The 20,920-nt window shown below is 37.4% G+C and overlaps 1 protein-coding gene across 4 annotated transcripts in view; it reads right to left on the reverse strand.

Annotated features, from left to right (window-relative positions):
* Positions 1 to 20,920, reverse strand: part of LOC115066118 (uncharacterized) — a 271,428-nt gene that overhangs the window by 55,491 nt on the left and 195,017 nt on the right. For 2 of the 4 annotated variants that reach the window (XM_049449527.1, XM_049449526.1), the window contains 4 exons: positions 16,437 to 16,584; positions 11,401 to 11,528; positions 5,242 to 6,031; positions 3,100 to 3,212 (listed from right to left, as the gene is read on the reverse strand). In XM_049449527.1, the coding sequence (XP_049305484.1) occupies positions 3,100 to 3,212; positions 5,242 to 6,031; positions 11,401 to 11,528; positions 16,437 to 16,584 (1,179 nt within the window). The remainder of the gene's footprint in view (positions 1 to 3,099; positions 3,213 to 5,241; positions 6,032 to 11,400; positions 11,529 to 16,436; positions 16,585 to 20,920) is intronic. The other 2 variants (XM_049449529.1, XM_049449528.1) reach the window with 1 other exon arrangement.

A 20,920-nucleotide genomic window follows, 5' to 3' on the forward strand; every position in this document is an offset into this window, starting at 1 on the left:
GCCTGCATCACATCTGCGCTTATTACTCATGACTGCGCATGTGCGTGTGCTTGTCTGAGTTATGAGCCTCGTGTGGCTTGTGCTTGAAATCCATATTAGAGGCTGCCATACTGACGGCATTAGTCGTCTGTAAAATCTATGTAAATTGTTTTACCAATTTGAAGGCAACAAAAACAACAATAAAAATAGCAATGCATTATCGTCACATGTTGCTGTTGGTTCATTAAGGAAGCATGCCTCTGTTTGACATAATTTTCAGCTTAAGCGTATAAATTATGCTCGACTTTTACTGGTACTTGTGTGCCTAGATATGGTCACCTGTACATGTTTCATTAAATCAAAGTGTTTCGCTTGAATGAGCCATCAATATAAGAGAAGTAATTTGACTAGTTGAGTTAATGTGCCTCTGTAAGTTCCAGGCTTTCTAAAGTTTGCTCGAAATTTTATACTTCCAATGAAATCACTGCTACTAGAAATGTTCAAAATTGCTTTGGGAGTCTCAAACACGAATATTTGTTTCGTACCAAACATCCAGTGAAAGTCGGGAGGTTATCGAAAACTTGCCACAGACGAGTCCATCCAACTCTGTTACTTTTTAATGATGATAACATCGCATAAGTTAAAGCAGCAGTACTTGAAAATCATAGTGTTGGCATCAGAGAGATAGCCGAGGATCTCAATATTTCTTTGGAATCGACCGATCAAATTTTTGGTTAAGTTTTGGGTATGAAGAGTGTCAATATACCCAAAACTGATATCCAAAAACCTGACCCATATGCAATAGAAATCGCAACAGATTTGTCTGCCTCTCAATAATATTTTTTTTTAATAAAAGGAATATGATATTTATGATGGCTAACACTCAACATAACACCAGATAATATCTAAATTGTTGTATTTCCATTCAAAATAGTCTATCGTGTTATCTTCTATTGCACAGGCAATCCATACTATGTAGACAACTGTTTTGTACATCTGTCAGCAGCAATTTATGAAAATATTTTGTAATATTTACCTATTAAATGGATTAGAACAACACAACACGTCTAGAATGAGACATGGCCTATTTAATCCCAGACACAATGCGCATTTCTATGCAAACATAACAACGATTATGTCCTAATAAATTATTACGCAACGATTTGTGTGATTACACATGCAATACAATGCCAATATTTATGTATATTTAGCACAACATATATATAAAGGATATATACTTATATATATTTGTCTTACTTTCCCCAAGGCAGTTCATCAGCTTCATTTAAGGCAAACATGAATCGTTGCTGACATTTGACATCATGATTGAGCGTTTAAGTTTATGTAAGGTAGACGACAGTGAAAAGTGAAAGCAATCGTATGAAATGCTTACACATATTCGAAATTCTATTACCAATAAATATGGCATTTATGTATATGTATATGTATATATAAACTTATATAAAATGCATTTTGGAAGTTTGTCTGTGGTTATGCCGCATAACTTGGCATGCCATTTGGCTATAGGTGTGAAATTGAAGCCCAGAAATATCTTTGTTGTCATATTTGTTTTTGTTGGCAATATGCCGTTAGTCATATTTTATTGTTTGTAAATATGAAACTAAAATAAATAAAAAATACTTTATTGTAATATTACTATTTAAACGCGCTTTAATAAGATCACTAAATAACCTCAACTATTGTTTGCAGAAATCGCCCTCACACCATCAAAAGGAAAGAAGTCTTTTCAAATAAAACACTCAAATTCGGTCAAAATGTGTGTTTTTATTTATGCATTTATTTATATATGATTTGAACAAAATGTTCGCATATCTCATCCCTTTACGAGAATTTTCAATTATCCGGTCCAGCATTTCCGGCTATAGTGCGCTGAATGTTGTGTTTGAACTTCTCGAGTGTTGCTGGTTGATTAGCGTAAGTTTTTGTCTTTCCCAGAGACATGATCTTGTCGGCCATTTGACTGGGCTATTTATCGAAAATAATGAGTCTTCAAACTTTGCACGCAATGTGTCCATGTTTAGACGTGATACGTGAGACTTTTTTAATATAAAAATCGTTCAATAACAAACATTTTGTTTGCTGACGAAGTTGACGATTAAGACAAAAATGGCCGTCATCTGGGAATATGATTTTTTGATGAACAAGAAATTGTGAGTTTTTCGGACAACATAAATTTGCCTAATAATCTTGGACAAATTCCAAGCGTTTTGCCAAAGGTAAATGCGATATTGCTTCTTCTACTCGTAATAGCGGTCATAAAAAATTGGTTATCATCGGTCTATACCGCTCTCCATTGACAGTGACTGTATCACCAGCTTCATTTTGAAAGAAATACATATCGATGATTCCACCAAACTAAAAACTACACATATTTAAAAGTACGTAAAGTACATCAAAATCTTTCATAAAGTTATGCGTTCTTGAAATATACAAGTATGTAAGGCGTCTTACTAGACACGATTTTTATGTAGTCAAAACCAAAACATTCTAGGTTACTGCAAATGCCAATTTTTTCATAAAATGCTGGTTGCTCATTAATAAGGTCTATTTTGAATATCTAAGCTATCAAAATATGAAAAAAACAAATAATTTTTTTTAATGCTATTTTAAGTTGGAGATCAACCTTTACACATATGTAGGTCATCGAATTAGATTCCACTGAATTAAAGAAGTTCATCAAAGGTCTTGACCAAAAGTTTTGCTCAAGAGTTTATAAACTTTTATGGTAAAAGGATAAATTACGTTACGGCAGTATATCTTAAAAATAAAAGAGTTTACTTTAATTTATAAATAGATTCAATTTTAATTCATTATCGAAAGATATTTCACCAGAGCATTCATCAAAATATAACGCATCATATGAAGTATTATTTTAAAGATGTGTATACTTTTAATTATTTAGAGTGTCTGGTTATTTAAGTTATATAATTATATTTTTATTCTTCACTTTCATTTCATATTAATAAGCCTAACATTATAAGCTTCATAATTTTTTAAAAAATTTCACTTTTCGTTAAAACCAAAAATGTATTCTTCATATAGTATATGTTATATTTCATATTCCTTTCGTACTCATATTCTTAATTAGCTATCACTTACCTCTTTCATCCATGCTATCACCCTTGTAGGTGCGTGAACGGTGGGATAATTTGTCTCTGCTGGTGGTTATTTCGTCGCTAAGTTGTATACTTTTGTGCGAATTTGTGCTTGAACTAGTTTTTTAATAATTTTTAATTATTTTTTCACAATTTTTTTTAAGTGCAAAAGGTGAGAGAAATGTACAGGGCATCATAGCATAGAAGAGATAAATAAAATAAATTATATAAGTTTGCAGACTAATTAAGTATTTAAAATTACTGAAATGCAAATGTGAGGTTAGTAATGAAAACGTGGCAATAATGTGTGACTAAAGTGAGGTAAACAAATATTCATAGTCTGAAGTGAAATAACAGATAAAAAAAATTCTATGAAATTATCATTTATTTGCATTATATTTATAAGATTATATTTCATATTTATTTCCTTTTTTGTTTAAATTTTTATTTGAAATCAAATTTTAATTTTGTTTATAATACATTTTTTTGAGTTATGTTGGTTAAAGTCTAAGTGAAAAGTGGGCTAATTCTCGTAAAAGTTTTCAAACAACGCAAATAGTAATACAAACGTTCTTACCGACAATTTGGAGGCACTATTTTTTTTAAAAGAGCAGGATGAATCTACGTGAATAAGTTCACACAAGTAAGAAAAGTTCTCAGAGCGCCATTCACTCGGAAGTGGCCAGAAACCATTCTTTTATATATCATCTGGGTTGTCAAAATACATTCTTTTGAAGGCGAGCTAAATTGAGAAGGCGAATCATCCCTCTCTACGGTGTGTGCTGGGCTTGGGACCCGCCACCACCTCTAATGGAAAGGACACAACAGCCTCGGATTTGAGACCCTTCTGATGACTACAAATGAAAACATATTAAGGATTCCGATTTAAGGACATACACATGGAATGTGGGGTTCATTAACTGGGAAAGTGCTGCTGCCCAGCTGATTGATGTCCTCGTAAGAGAAAAACCTGACTTCACCGCCGTCTAAGTAGTCCGACGGAAGATAAGAACGATGTGATCAAATATGTCTTCTATGAGACCTATCCTCGCCATGTTGACAAAATCGTGCTTAGACCCTTTAATGCCAGGGTAGGCAAATATATCCTTTTTTACTTGGCACAAAAGTCGGTAAATTCAGACTCCATGCCGAAACATCCCCAAGGGGTTGAAGCGCTCGACTTCGACAGGTTAAGAACAAACAGATAGATCACAAAGACACGTCTTCAGTGTTTTAGACATGCGTACGCTGCGAAACCCTAGCTTTGACTCGGAACATTATTTTGTTGCAGAGAAGATACTCACGAGTAGTGAAATGAGGATCCATAGGCACCATCTTTTCGTCAATTCTAAAGCTGCTTTTGACAGCATGAATAGGAACTGCCTTTATGCGGACATGTCAGAATTTGGTATCCCCGCAAAACTAATACGGCTGTATAAACTAAGTAATATCAAAAGCTCTGTCCGAATCAGTAAAGACTTCTCCGAATATATGAACTTACTAAATATTGGATGCAAACTGAAACCCAAAATCCGAAAAGCGGTTATAATAACTGTACTGTGTGGGAGTGCTATCTGGTTTCTGGCCCTCAAAGTATATTATTTTTGAATTTCCCTTAAATTTTAATGCACCCTTTTGTACAATATATGCAGCCTTTATATTCATATTCGGATGCAAATCTCTTTTAAATATTCTTCAAATTAACCTTCTCCACTTGCTCGCCGGCGAACTCGAGTGGCCGACGTCGCAACCTTTGGCAGTACTGTTAGCTCTGCACTTCAAATATTTCCACTACAAACTTAAACACTTTGCCATTTGAATAATTAAATTTGACGATGGGAACTTTAAAATTTCATAGAATTTTAATGTCTCGACATTCACTTCTGCACATACAAATATACACCGAGTAGAGTACTTGTATTGGTGCGTTGCCAAAGTGCTCATTGCAGCGAGTGCTCATGTTGTGTTTGTGCTAAAGTGTGTATATGTGTGTGGGTGCGTTTGTGGTTGTGCTTTGGTAAGTGCTTTTTTCTTGTGTATGTATAGTGGCATACCCTAATACTAATATATATACATATCTACAAAGTATTTATATGCATAAAGACACACACATACACACAGAGAGTGCTTGTGCTAGCTCACATACATTGCAGTTTTTTGGTGCTTTTTGTTATGGTGCAGATGTGTCGGTGGTGCCGGAAGTGCCGACTCTGGTGCCGAAACCGTGGCGGGTGATGTGGTATAAGTGAAACCATCAAAATACTCGTGCATTTGGTGCATGCCATGGTTGCTATTACTAATGGTGATTATGTTGCTGCCGCTGCCGCTGCTGCTGCCGCCGCCGCTAAGCTCCGTTATGGACTCATCAAGCGCGCCGGACGAACCGAAACCAAAACCAACACCACCACCAACACCGGCATAGTGCCGACCAGTGTTCATGGTGTCCAACGAAACCTCAACATCATCACCATCAGCGCCACCGCCGGCGCCCGCACTGCCGCGTCCATCCTTCTCAGATTTCGGCGTCATTTGCTGGCGCTGCCACTGTTGCTTTTGTTCGGTCTTTTGACGGCCACGCGTCGCCACATCATCACCAACCTCCAGCAGCGATTCATCTTCGTCGTCGTAGGTGTGTGGCGAGTGCGAGGCCAATACCAACGGATTGTTGAGTCCCCACGAGGGCGGGTGCAGGTAGTGCGGATAATTTGAATAGATTTCGGCGCGTATACGATCGTCATAGTCGTCCTCCTCCTCCTCGTCGGTGGCAATATTGTTCGAGAGCTGTTGTTGACCGGTGGCATTGGCGGCTATCAATGAGTTCGACGACGACGACGACGACGACGCTGTTGATGATGATGTGCCATTGTGGTGTTGTTTTTGTATTTGTTTTTGTTTGAATTTTGGTATGGCGCCATCCGGGAAGAATATTAATCTATCTGCAAGAGAGAAGTTGGAGAGAAAGACAAAGAGCAGTGCTTGTGCGCGTAAGTACACTAGTGCAAAGGAAATTCAATTAAGTTTAATGCAAAAATGATATAGAAAATGAAAAATTGCGAAAAAGGTGTGCGCTTTAGTTGTGTTTATATTATATGTATGTACAGTAATATATATATGTACTAGTATTATATTTCAATATATTTGATAAACGGTTCTGCTTTGGTGCTAGCATAGCTCTGGTGCAGTGCGACGACAAGTGCAACAAAAGCTACCGGAAACAAAAGATGTGAAAAAAATCTGAGAAAATGCAAAATTATCAAGACAAAATTAATGAACAAAAGGTTTGGTTTTTAAGAAAAATTAACAACAAAAAATTATTTACGAAATACAATAGAGTTTGTTTTAGAAATTCATGTTGGTTAGAGAGTGTCTGTGCATGGGTGCGTGCTGTGTGAAGCGTCAAGCGGAAAGAGTCCAACGGAGATTATCTACTATACACTAAATAATGATAAGCGATATTTAACAGAAATACATATTTACAATAGAACGTTTAATCAAATTTGTAAAAAGTGCAAAAGTGTATTTCCTAACCTACAAAAATGATGCAGAAGAACAATCTGATTAGTGACTTCAAATTTATCTCCAGATGAACATCTTTTAATAGAAACTTTCGAATTTTGGTAGGAAGACATTGCAATTTATACAAACTCATACAAAAGCTATCTTTGACTGGCTAAGCGTTACTCTCTAGTGAATTGAAGAAACTATATCAGATGCTTAAGCAAACGGCCAGCACTTGTAGTGTAACCCAAAGCTGATAAGTCTGTTGACGCATGCGCAACATACGTAGTATTATAACCTTCTTTCTTTGTTTTCGCATTAGAAACGTTGTTGTTACCCTTTAATTTAGTTTTTTATAGATGACTATCATTGATGTTTAGTAAATCTTTTGTTTTAAAAATACAATAAAAAAAAAATGTATTTTCATTTGTCATTTCAACCATTCACAATAGGAAAGCTAATCTAATATTTGCAAAACAAAACTTGTTGGCACTGAAGCTGGTGCAATTCAGGTCGAGATTTGTAATGAAAAGCACACAAAGTACAGCTTGTGTAAGAACTGAAGAGAGAATTTCACGTTTTGTGCCTATCGATTGGCCATCAAGATCGTGTGATATCACATCGTTGTAGGCTCTTTCCTGTAGGAATATGTAAACTTTAGTCTATGCGAACAATCCCGCTTCGGTTCAGGCCTTGGAGCAAAACCTCACTTCTGTCACTCGTCAGTTACTGGTCGAAATGCTCGAACGAATCAACGAAAATTGGCTCAACGTATGGACCATATGAGACCTAGTCACGGTCAATATTTAAAAGAGATAATCTTCAAAATATAAATGACAAAGAATGTTCTTTCGAACGACAATGAACACTCCCCAATAAATTCAAAATTTCTGTGTTTCTTCTTAAAAATAATTAAGGAACCTCGAAATGCATAACCTTTTAAACTTCTGATTTTCAATCAAGCATCTGCATATATTACAGGACAAAAAGAAACCCTACTAAGGAAGACTTCCTAAAATAAGAAAATAAAACTTTAAGTGCTGCATAAAGCTTTCAGTCTTGTAGCACACAAATAAATAGTTCAATGCTTGGAGACTTAGGAAAAAATCATTTCTGCCTTTCAAAGAATATACTATTTTATGTGGAAGTCTTCTAAGCCATTTTTTATATTAAGCTATGTATATAGTGAAAAGTAACACAATAGCGATGCAGACAGGAGCATAGGAAACCAATACTGAAATCGGAAAAGGCATTTCAGTTCACATAGTGTTGGCATGCGTTGTCATTGATATCAGAACTCCGCTGAAAAATAGTACTTCAAAATTTAACTTTTCTCACGATTTCTATGACCATATATTTTCTTATGGTTTTTAATAGTCGCCAGTGAAAAAAGACATTCCATGATGATTAATAAGTCCTCGTTTCTATCCAATACCACTGATTTTCGAAGTCTTATACCTTGAATTTAAATTCGGTTCCTAATACTGTAAATACGTAGACGCCTTCTGCCTACTATATCACTGCAGTATCTTCCAAGCAAAGATCACATGGATCGCGGTGGCATTAGTCCCTGATTTGCTAAACGAATATGCAAACGTGGATCGATGGCTATAGACAAGAGTCGACTAATGAAATGCAAAAGGAATGTCTTACGAACACTTGTAGTAGCAACAGGTCACTGTCTAATTGGTAGACAAGCGAGCAGGCTAGGGACGCCATCTCGCCATAACATGACTATTGTATAAGCGATTAGGAGGTAGAAGAAAAGGAGTCTATAAAGATTTTCTATCGCAACTATTGGTAGAGGGTTTCTTGACGATGTCTCGGAGATTGCGCAACTAAAATTTTGTATTGGTGAACACCATCAGAAGCACCAGAAGGTTCAGGTAGAAGAAGAGAGGAAGAGGGGCTTTATTTCCGTCGGTATCCAAATGGGTCTTTCAAAGGACTAGATGCACCATTAGATAGACACTCGACCTACCCTTCTACCAATGTTTACGTTTGAGGATAGATTAGTGTCTAAATTAAAAAGATGTAAACGATTTCTGTTTATTAATAGCAGTCCTTTTCGATAGCAAAAGCGTATTCAACACTGTCTAATTTTTTTAATTAGTTAAAAGATTTTAGTTAGAAATTATTGCTACAAGTCTTTTATTCGGAAAATTTTTAATATCATAATAACTTAAGGGTACACCTAATGTGAAAATTCGAAAAATCTTATTTTTTGGTTTAGAATTTTTTTGAATATCTTTTAAATTTTATACAAAACTAAAAAATAACTTATTAGTTTTCTCGAGATCTAAAATTCATCTAATATTTGAAGAAAAATTTTTTATATTTTGCAATTTTGCAAAATTTCAATTAAACATAACTCTCCAAAAAAAAAAAAAATATATTATTTGTTTTCTGTATATTCGTTTATCCTTTGTGCTTATTAACTAATCGTGAATAAATATATTTTAAATATTTAAATACTGCAATTGAGCATAACACACTTGCCAATTTTAGCAAATCTATAATTGTTTATAATTTTCTTAATTTTAAATATTTTGGCACACCTTAATGTATACAGAGCTCTGACTAAATTCGGTACAATCAGCAATAAAAAATTTGTCTAAGTGCAAAGATTTTCAACAGTCATTGCTGGTGCAAACTCTGCACCACAAAGGAATTCAAACCTCAAACAAACACACACAGCTGAATTTTCTAACCTTCTATACGTGTGTAAGTATGCATGTGTGTATTTGTGCAAGCGAGTTATTGCAACGCTGAATTTATAAAGGTAAATTTCCGTATATAATTTCCCGCTTTTTCACAATTCAAAGTCCCACACGGCGGACAACTCAAAGTGTCAGCGGCATGAATGCTATGCGTCAACAACAACAAAAGCATAAAGAAAACAGACATGCTCAAGAAGATGCTGTGTCAAGCAATGCGGAAAAGCAAACCAATCACAGCTGCTAACTATGAGAAGTGCACTAGACGAATTGCCACACATACACACATGCAACTATAAATATACATATGTACATGTGCATAGTACTTATGTATGCATGTATTGTGTATAAATATTTCTGTGCGTTTAAATGTGACAAAGGTGTTTGCTGTTGACTTAGGTACTAAGGTGAGCCAACATGTTGACATGCAGCGTCTAACGATGCTGCTGACAGCCACTGTCATGGTGACACTGACAGCAGTAGCAGCAACAATAACAACAACAGTTAAAGTGACAGCAACTGCAACAACAATTGTGCTGCTGAGTGTAGCTAAAATTATAGATGCAATTGCTTGCCAACAAATTACTACAACAACAACACACACACACAAGACAAAGCAACAAACACACGTACACATACATTTATATATATAAGTATTAGTATTTTAGCTACAAACAAACAAACAAGCGAGCGAACGAGCGTGCGAAGAGGCTTAGATTGTAAAGAGCATACGGAAGAAGCAGCGAAAGAGATGCGTAAAGTGTAAATTTAGATGACTGATGCAGCAGGCATGCGAAGGTGAGCAGATTGAAATACAGTAGCAAACAGGTCTGTTGTGTGTTGGTGATAGTTGAAATTCAAAGAATACTTGCAAGAAACCTTTGGTGGCGTGGTTTGTGTGGACGAACAGGCGTTACTAGGGTGAGCAGGTGACACGGCGGTGCGGGGTAGTTGTTTTGATTGAGTGAGTAGAGTGCAGGATGCAATGACAGAGAACGAAGAAGCATAGTAACTTAAGGTTAGCGAGCTGGCTGTTGGCGGCGGCAGATGCGCGTGTATGTGTTTGTATGCGTGAGCGAGTGATTTGTGTTTGCATGGCAATGTGGGCGAGATAGTGGCGAGCTGGTGGGCTGATGACGGTGAGCGTGATGCGAATGCGTATGCGTGTGTGTGTGTTGGGGTGAAAGTGAGCAAAACTGCCAGATTTGAGATATTTCTTTTAAATTTCTGTTGCAGTTTTGCTTTTTTCTGGTTTTGTTTTTGTTTTGCGGTGTTCGTTAGGCTACATATTGGTAGTGGAGTATAAGTAAGTGGGTAGTCTTAAATTGAGTCGCATAGTTTTGAGTTGATGCAGAAGCGTGCGAGATTGTTGGTTGTTTACTTTTCAAAAGATACTTTATTTCTTGGAAGCGATTGTATGGAAAAATTCAATGAGTAAGAAGTACGAAGTAAAGTAAAGGAACCAAACGCAGGAGAACGGAAATAAAAGTAATAAAAACAGATAAAAAACAAAAAATAGAAAACAACAACAAATCATAAACAACGAGGTAGTCAAGAGTGGTTAGAGTTACAAAAGTTGACACGAAACGCAAAATAAAAACGGAACACACAAAAATTAAAAATTAGAAAAATCATATTTCTTTTGTAGAGACAATTCAAATTACTCCAAATTTCATAGCTTATGCTTGTTTTGTTTTCTTTTTTCTTGCTTTTTGTTTGCGCTTGTTGCGAATTTTTCAATGCGTTTTTTTGCTAGTTTTTCATTTGCTGATTTCGGTGCAAAAATCATATTTGTTCCTTTACTTTGACTACTTGTTTTCTCTTTTTTGTTCGTTTTACTTATCCAAAATGAAATCATTGCAAAATAACTGTTTTATGCTACTCTTGCACAATTTACGCTGTGCTGTTGACAAATGGTTGCTTTGCAGTTGTTGTTTGCTTATTTGCTTATTTTTTTACTTTACTTCAATATACTTTTATTTGCTGCTTGTTATGTGTTTTCTTCTTGCTTTGCATAGCTTTGCGTTATTTGTTGATTTACTATTTTATTTTGTTTTTGCTTTTTTTTTTGCTTTTTTTCTATAACTTACCCACACACGGATTGTGATTAACTATATTAAATATACGATCACAGCGTTTTTTCATATGATTATTCGGACAGATACAGCCGAACATGGGCGAGAGGCGTAAATTTGTCCACGAGTCGTGACAAGCATCTCTGTGTTGGATGGAGAAAATATAAGTGATTAATATATATGCAAATTTATGTAATAAAAAATATATAATAACTGTAAGATTTGCTGTATTTATGCATTAAAAATACGTTCTTAAAATCAAAACTCAACGAGAAGTTTAAGTACTGCGTCACTCTAGGGTGTGTAGTGTTTGATTAAAAAGTACTACCAAATCACCGTTATCTAAGTAAAAGGTTCTACGTTCCATAAGGCTTGTTTCGAGATGATATACTACCATACCAAATATTCCAAAAGTATAGAATTATCTACAAGTATACAACAATAATTATCAGAGGTTGACACTTATCTGGATCAAGAGCAACAAATATTCCCATTTCCATACGCTGGAAAGATGATTCGGAAATGATGCCAAAAGCACACCTATCTCCTCATTATATATAGCTGGAACTTTCTGTAATAAGTGCACACCTGTAGACCCTGGAGACGGATGATACAGATACCGAGGGTTGAAGAGGGAAGCGAAACGCATTTGCAGACAAATAAAAAGAAAATGCGAAATGCGTGAATACGGAGCGCTTGATAAGCTGACGACGGGGGTAATAATTGAAACTTCTACGAAAAGCTGCGGCGACTAATAGAGGGTTTGAAGACCCAGAGCATACTAAAATTGTGGCAGAAACACTTCTTCAGCTGCTGAATGGCAGTAAAAGCATAACACCAAAAAGATGGTGACCCCATTTCCCCAATCGATGACGATGGACCGGACTTTCCATTGGCTGCCCATAAAAAAGTTCGAATATCATTCCCCATCCGAAAAAAAAAACAAATGTGTTCTGTCAAATCCACAAAAAGGGAGACACCACGACCGGCGCCAACTACCGTGTCCTCAACATCGCATATAAGGTTCTATCTAGCGTATTGTGTGCAAGATTAAAGCCCACCGTCAACAAACCGATTGGACCTTAACAGCGTGTCTTTAGTTCTGGAAAATCAATAACTTATCTAGTCAGCTCACCATGCGCCAAATCTTGGAAAAGACCCGTGAAAAGAGAATCGACACACATCTCTTCATCGATTTCAAAGCTGCTTTAGACAGCACGAATAGGAGCTGCCTTTGTGGCGCGATGTCTGAATTTGGAATCCGCGCAAAACTAATACGGCTGTGTAAGCTGACGTTGAGCAATACCAAAAGCTTCGTCAGATTCGGGAAGGACTTTCCCGAGTCGTTCGTTACCAAACGAGGTTTCAGACAAGACGACTGGTATCCAGACTGGATAAGGAAGCGATGCCAATCGGTCTGGTAGTGAACTAGGGCGAGACGAAATATCTGCTGGCATCAAACAAACAGTCGTCGTACTCACGACTTGGCTCTCACGTCACTGTTGACAGTCATAACTTCGAAGTCGTAGATAATTTCGTTTAGCTTGGAACCAGTATTAATACCAATAACTATGTCAACCTCGAAATCTAATTCTGGCCAACAGGTGCTACTTCGGACTGAGTAGGCAATTGAGAAGTAAAGTCTTCTCGAGACGAACAAAGACCGAACTCTATAAGTCACTCATTATTCCCATCTTGCTATACAGTGCAGAGGTATGGACGGCGACAACATCGTCTGCACTTATCCAAAATCAAAAAAGTATAATTAACCATAATCTTTATAAAAAGAAGTGTAGTTACAATTTGAAGATTCTTACAAACTCCAGTTAAATTTTCTTTTTACCAATATGTGCGGATGAGAAAATTTATTGAATACCCACAAACTTTTTTTATTTCTTGTTATTCGAATAAAAAGAAGTTTTTGTATTTTTCATTCACTTCTAATTTTACTTGCTTTTGTGCTCTGTCCGCAAGAGCCTTTTTTATTTACCGCTGTGGAGTCAAACACACCCCGATATATCATATTTAGAAGAATATTTCTCAGCACCAATTTGTCCAACTATTCAAATATGATGCACTCGAGCTCGAGTAAGTTGCGGCAATAAAACGATTCACTCGTAATTGAGGGCAGCAAAACTTTTTCATAACTGCCAAACACGACTACATACACACACACCTACAGATGCAAACATACAAACCCAAAAGAACTTTCACTCTTGCAACTGCAGCCGAGCCACCCTTCTTGTCTGCCTGCCTGCCACTTCCTTTACTTATATGACTTTAGTGACCAAATTTGCCGAGCGTTTTTTTCAGCACAACTTTTTCCATTTGGCTCTGCGACGCAATCGCCACTTTGTTGTGGTCTGAGGTTAGCCGGCGTTCTTTCCAATCAAATTTCAATTAGAACTGAATGCAAGGGGTTGCGCTGGCTATAAGTTTTTATGCGCCAGGGGATGTGTGTGTGTGTGAATGTGTGCGTACCGGAGAGCGTAAGCGTACAAACCTAAAGTCGAGAAGGTCTCAAATACATACTTACACCCATTGACTTACAATGGATCTCGCGCACATACAAGCACTGTATATACAATAAATTATTCAGTCTTCCCCTCCGCATTGCCAGTATTATGTTGCATGCAATGTCTGCAGCGCAACATTCAATGTAAATGGCAAGTTGCTGAGGGACCTCCGTGGCATCTGCAAAGTGCTAGTGAACTCAGTTATGAACTCGGAAACTTTATTTTGCCCTGTGCACATGCTCGGGTGCGAATGTGGGTGCAGCGCCGAAAAGCGTCGAAGAAAGGAAAGTATGCAGATAGCAGAGTATTGAACACTGAAACAAGCACGGAGTGGGGCTGCTGGCGCCTTGCATTGTACTCGTACCTCGGTTGGTGTATGTGTATGCATGTGCTCTCGCACAGCTGTTGGCACTACCCCGGCTATTAATTATGTAGAATTCATTATCGATGATAATAATTGATTTTAATAGTTGTTGAGTAGTGCAGCGACTTGCTGCCACATGAATGGCGGTGCGAAGTGCGTGTAGTGCTGGAGCAGCGGGCGGGTTTGAAGTATGGCAGCAGTGCCGTTGGGTGAGCTAATTAACTGCGGCTTGTTGACATCGAATGGCGATAGATTTAATTAAGTCGGCGGCGCCATTGGCAGAACAAAGCAAGCTGATTGAACTTATTGTAGTTTGTTTGCCAGCACTGTTATCTGCCAGACGGTCGTGCAAAAGTTTGAATGTGATAAGTTTTGTTGATATGCAAAACTAATAAGTGTCGAACTTTGTGATATTAATAGAGTTTGAGATAAAACATTTTGATACATATGACATTTTTGGAGTTTGAATTCTAAATGCATCGTGTTGCAGAAGCAAGAGTTGACCAGATTACAGTAGATAATGGTAGTTGTGTCAGATATCCTATAAGTGAGATTCATGATCATTGTAGTAGTTTATATAACTAACGAACGCTCAAATTGTTCTTGAAAAGTTCGAGTAACTCCTAGCTACAGTTTTAAGTTGGAAAAAAAAAATATGTTAAACTCAGTTGTTCAGCCTCGAATAATAAAATATGCTTATACAGCCTGGGAAAGTCTACAAAAGTTCCTCCAAAGACAATTTTGAAATTGACACAGTTCTGCGACTTAAGAGACAGCGGCTCCGCTGGTTAGGTCTTGGTGTACAAATGGACGTAAACACTCCAGCTCAGAAAGAATTCGACGAAGTACCCGCTGGTGGAAGTAGAGGAAGAGAAAGACCTCCTCTCTGTAGCTACACTTCGAATCTCCAATTAAGCCCTGTTCTAGCTAAGGCCGAACATAATTAGAGAATGGTGTCTCGCATCATACCTACTTCCTTGCACATTCTAGTTTAGTGACTAGACTGACAACCGTCCGACAATCTTTCCGAGATCGTGTTCGTAGAAAGCTTGCATGTTTTCCTTCCGCTCCCTTGCAATGATCTTGGCGATCTTGCATGCCCTAAGACATTCTGATTCAACCTTATTCGTCTGTGAGACGAATTTCGATTTTAACGACTTGCGTACTGCCTGAGTTGGTCGGTAGTCAAGTGGATGCCGCTTTTGGCAATCTCATCAGCTATTTCGCTCCCCGGGGCATCCTTGTGACCTGGAACCCAATATGTATGCAGCTGTTATCCGGCAGCCACGCTATCTAATACCTTTATGTATCTATGAACATTCTCTGACGCATTGTCATCCTGTCATTCCCTAGGTTGTTAGATGCCTCAGCAGCTTTCTTAACAAAAATTTCAAAGATTCTGCCAGAATGACACTGCAATATTTTGTCAGCTTGAGGGGTCACCTGAGATCTAGATCCGCGCAACAGATCCCGGTGCCCAGACCATTAGCCATTTCAAAAGGATTGCAGGACAAATTCTTTTTGAAAACTCTGAGCAGAGACGTAGCGACACTTTTATATTGAGAAGGAAAGAGCAACGACATAATAGAGGTTGAGAAAAGAAAATTTGTGAACACCGATGGTGTGATTTATGCAAAAATATGCTTACATGATGTGAGGAGTGGGATAAAAGTTCCTTTTTAGGAGCATTCTTAAGTCTGATCTCCTTTTTAAGAAGATTTTCAGTTGGAAATGGGATGTGTTTGAAGCCCTCACAGCACATCTACTGAATTTTGGGAAGAAATTTTTTCATGAGCAGTGCAGTACCCAAATCAGCGAGTACGCCTATTATTCTACCCATAATTCAAGTAATTACTATACAGTGTACACAACTCAACTAAATTTCTAAGCCCTTGCTCGGCACTCCAACAATTGAGATGAACTCTAGGTGACGTAAGCCCTAATGGAAACTCTAATCGAAAGTAATGTCGCCTATACATTTATATGATTACTATTGCTCTATCTGCTGCATACAAGTATATACATTTTCTTTAGTTTGAGAACAACGCAATGTTCTTGTCAACATTCCAACTTCATTATTTTTGAGTTCAACTTAATACTGTAATTAAAATTGAAGTCTCTTTCTTCACCGCTTTCTTCGTAATAAATGTGATCGATTTTCATTCAATTACCTGTTCTCCATTTTGCATTTATTGTCTCGCACCTTACAATGTGCCTTGAAGTCCTCGAAAAGCTTGAGGCATTTACGCTCCTGTTGACACACAGACAGTGCGTGATTGCACGTGGGCAATGCATCTATGGGATATGGATCCTTTTCGGCTGCAATTAACAAGCAAATAGATTGTAAATTATTAAATTATACAATATGTAATACGTGCTTATATACATACAATATAATTTATATGCATTTAAACTGTATAGTATACAACAACAAATATTTACAAGCATCTTTCGCCAGAACTGCTTGACTTTCTCTTCAAAGTGAATTTAAGAGTTGAGCACACAACTCTTTTGGCTATAAGGAAATCTTTTACACATCAACCCAACTCAAATGCACACACACATATATATATGCTAGTTGGCCCTTGGCAATTTCATTTTCTTTAAAACAGTATACACACACACGTACTCTCAACTATGAATTTGTTACTGAAGAAGATTGTCATTTTATAGTGAGGCATATGTGTTAGTGCCGTCTGTTGCCGCACACTTACGACGTAGCTGGAGAGCCATTAGGCGGAAATTACTTTGAGGCACTTGAGCTTTTTTGCCACACATATCCTTCTTTCCACAACCACAGACACACACCTGCTTGAGCATTTATTGTACTATATATATTGTTGTAGCTGGTTTTATATGGAAAATGTAAAATTGCGTAATGCTGGCAGAGACCAAAATCGAATTAAGCAGAAAAATCGTTATCTTCGTGTACTGGTACTAACATTCTGGTGTGAGCATTCGGAGTATTGGCTTAGTAGGTTAGTAAGTAGGGATTTCTTTCTACTTGTAAAATAAAGGAAAAAAGGACTCTTATATAAGCATATGTACATAAATGATATTCATTAATGTTGGCTAGTAATAACGGTAGTGAAGTGATTCAAGGCGCTCAAAAGCGCAAGTCACACTTTAAAAATTTCAAAACTTGACTAACCAAATAAGTGTCTAAATATTATATAACAGTATTCATTATTGTGAAATTAGAAGTTTTACAGGGAAAATCCAGTTTTCCATTATTATTAGCTATATACATAGTTATTCTTCATTATTTTAACATGAAGAAAACCTCCGTCGAAAGTTAATGCAATGCAGGAATTTGTGCTGAACATGCTCTAGCTGAGCAAACTTGCTAAAAGTGGTTTGCACCACATAAAAGTGGTGATTATGGCTAAAAGGTCTGAAAGTTTCATGTTCGCCCAAAAAGTTTGAATATGAGCCAGGAAAGTCAAGTCAAGGGAATCACTCAAATAGTGATTTCAATACGTTCCTAAAGCAAACAAAAAATTTAATGTCATATGAATTGAGACCCAGACCCCTTGAAACGATTCTGCTTGTCAGAAGAAAAGTAGTTTTTTGCATCGGATTGTGACTGGTGATGAAAAATGTATTCTTTACGACTACCCTAAAGCGTAAAAAAGCTCTTGCATGATGTATTACGAGCTTCTAAAACCGGACTTAACCATTAATGGGAAATGCTACTGAAAACAACTCATCGAATTGAAGTAAGCAGTGGCCGAAAAATTCATTAACTTTATACTAGACACGAGACAATAACATTCCTTCTTGACAACGTTCGACCTCATGTAGGATGATCGGCTAAAAAGCAGTTGAAAATAGTAGCTGAAAAGTGTTGCCTCATCCTCCTTATAGCCCAGGTTTTGTCCCATCCGACTAGCATTTATGCCGGTAGATTCGAAATGCCTTAACTCGAATACGGCTTATTGTAGATCTTTGGTAGATAAGACCTGTATTACAAAAGTTGGTTTGATTCATAAATCAATAAAATATAATTATAGACACAGTATAAGTTTTTCAAGTTAACTACTACATATTTAGTTGTCAGCGCGAATCGATGGCTAGATAACATTTTTGTTAGTTTCATTCGGAAGATCTGGTAGATCTCTTCTTAGGAGGGCGATCTGCAGTTTCAGTTCTTAATTACTTTCTTTCTGCAAGCTCTAAAAGACTCTGACCGGCATCTATTACTTGCTATTATTTTAGTAGACGGGTCGAGTTTGAAACTTTCGATAATGAAGAGCTCGAAAATTAAATTAAAATTGTCAATAATTAATATGTTCTCTCTTACTAATCTTGACTAGGTTAAGTCGAGATTGAGGAGGTTTGTGGGCCGGTGGAATCATTGGTCCAAATATAATTCTTCAAAAATGATGAGTGAGAACGTGCTCGTCAATAACGACCGTTATTGAGCCATGATAACCGACTATTTGATGCCCGTGCTCTCAGCGACATTTGGTTTCAACAAGACGGCGTTACTTCCCATACATCCCATCAGTCAATAGATTTATTGAGAGAATACATCGGTGAGCAGATAATGTCACATTTTGGGAAAGTCGATTGGCCACCAAGATCGTATGATGTCACCTACCGTTAGACCTTTTCCTGTGTGAGTATTTAAAGTTTGAAGTCTGTGCAAAGAATTCCATTTCGATTCAGGATTTAGAGCAAAACAGCACGAGCGTCATTCGCCCGTTATTAGTCAAAATGCTCGTCATCGGATCGACCATCTGAGACGTAGCTGCGACCAACATTTGAAAATAATAATTTTCGAAGAATAAATGAAAATGAATGTTCTTTCAAATGATATAAAACATTCCACATTAAAATTGATGTTTCTGTGTTTTTTCTTTAATAAAATAGGGAACATCAAAATAGATCAGCCATTATTTATGAACAACTTTTTTAAATCACTTAGTATGACATTCAAAGTTTTACAGAAATAGTACTACAATAGGAATTATATATTAAGAGTACAATTCTTCATACTGTTTTAATAAAAATATCTCGAAATTAGCATTTTTTGTATGCGACTATATTTGTGTCTGCCTTTATGAACTTCACCCAAGTTGTACATATGTATGTAAGTAACTACGCTCACATGCTGCTGCAACAAACATATGACCATACATTCTCTGTTCAAACACATACACACAACCACTGTGCGTCACACGACTGTACGCTGCACTGCAATCCTTTTGTCTACCTCCACATTCCTGCCATCAAGCTTTTGTTTCACTTGCGGCACTTACAACGCTTGTTGCAGCCACAATACGCAGTCTTTGTGTGAAATGTTACAGTTGCCACCGTAACCTACCGCCACTATCTTATCATACATGGCTACTAAGCATCTGTCTGTAACTGCGTTACGAGCGAACTTCATGTGTGGCGGTACTTGAGTGCCACATTACTCTGCTGACTGTGCTGCAATCGGATGAGACGCTATAAATGAGCGTATTGTCACGTTGCAGGTGAAAGCGACAAGCTACAAGGCACACACACGCAAATATATACAGATATGTAGTTGCAACGAAAGTGATTTGCTTGCACTCTATATGCTCAACAACCTTTGTTTCAGCGCCTGCACTCACACCTCGGCAAGCGCCGGTAAGTATGCAACAGAAATAGAGCACTTCAGGCTAATAAAAAATACGGATAAGTTACTTAAGGTGCACTTTACTCAATTTCCTTGTCTTCTTCGGCGCTCATTTATCGTATGGGCCAGTGTGTGTGTGTGAGTGTTGTATGCATCCATCTGTCTGTCTGCAGTGCGTATAAAGCTAGCAATCTGCCTCGTTCACTGTTTCGCTTATGCGCCGAGTTGGCGCGTTGCAGAGTGTCTCGCCGCAAAGTGGCGGCGCAGAATCCTCATGAGTTTCCACTTTATAAATTACAATTTGTTGCTGCATAATTCACCGCATGATTGAAGTGCGCTGCTTCACTTTGTAATAACAATAAATCTTCCCAACTTTCGCAGATACGAGATGCGAGTGTACAAATGTCGTCTTAAGCCGCTGTATTGTTGTTGTACTGCCGCATTTACTGCCCCGCTGCCTCCATTCATTCATTCTTTGCCTTTGTTGTTGTTGTTTTTATTGTTGTACTTTGCTGTTAGGAGCTGGCAACATAGAGTTTCTAGGGAAATTTATTGTGTTTTGCTCGGCTGCTCGGCTGCTCTAGTGCGTCGAGACTCAGCGTGCGTCTAAGCGATGGCGTGTCTGCGCAGCCAAAAGCGCCTTTATGTGTTTGTGTGTGTGTGACTTTAAGCGTGCGCATTTGTAGGAATGTAATGAGGCGTCGAATTAATTGCGTATAAGTATCTAAGCTAATCGGGTATTTAATAAAAGGAAAGCAAAGTTTGCTTAGAATGGGAGCAAGGCAGATTTTAGAGAAGTGATTGTGCTTTACTAGGCCAGATACTATTTTCAGTGATACTTTTGTCATGATGATTGTCGTAGAGAGTAGTTTTCTTATTATTTTAGACTCTGTTGCAATAGATTTCAATACTCTATTATACAGCAGAACTAGTAAAAAACCACAGAAAAAAATTATGGCCTTGTTAGACACCTTGAGAATTAATTAGCCTCGTTTTTGATTTTACAACCGTTAGGAGGAAAAAATATTATATTCCGTAGCACCATGT

This window comes from Bactrocera dorsalis, chromosome 2 (assembly GCF_023373825.1).
Source record: "Bactrocera dorsalis isolate Fly_Bdor chromosome 2, ASM2337382v1, whole genome shotgun sequence".
In the NCBI taxonomy this organism is placed as follows: domain Eukaryota; kingdom Metazoa; phylum Arthropoda; class Insecta; order Diptera; family Tephritidae; genus Bactrocera; species Bactrocera dorsalis.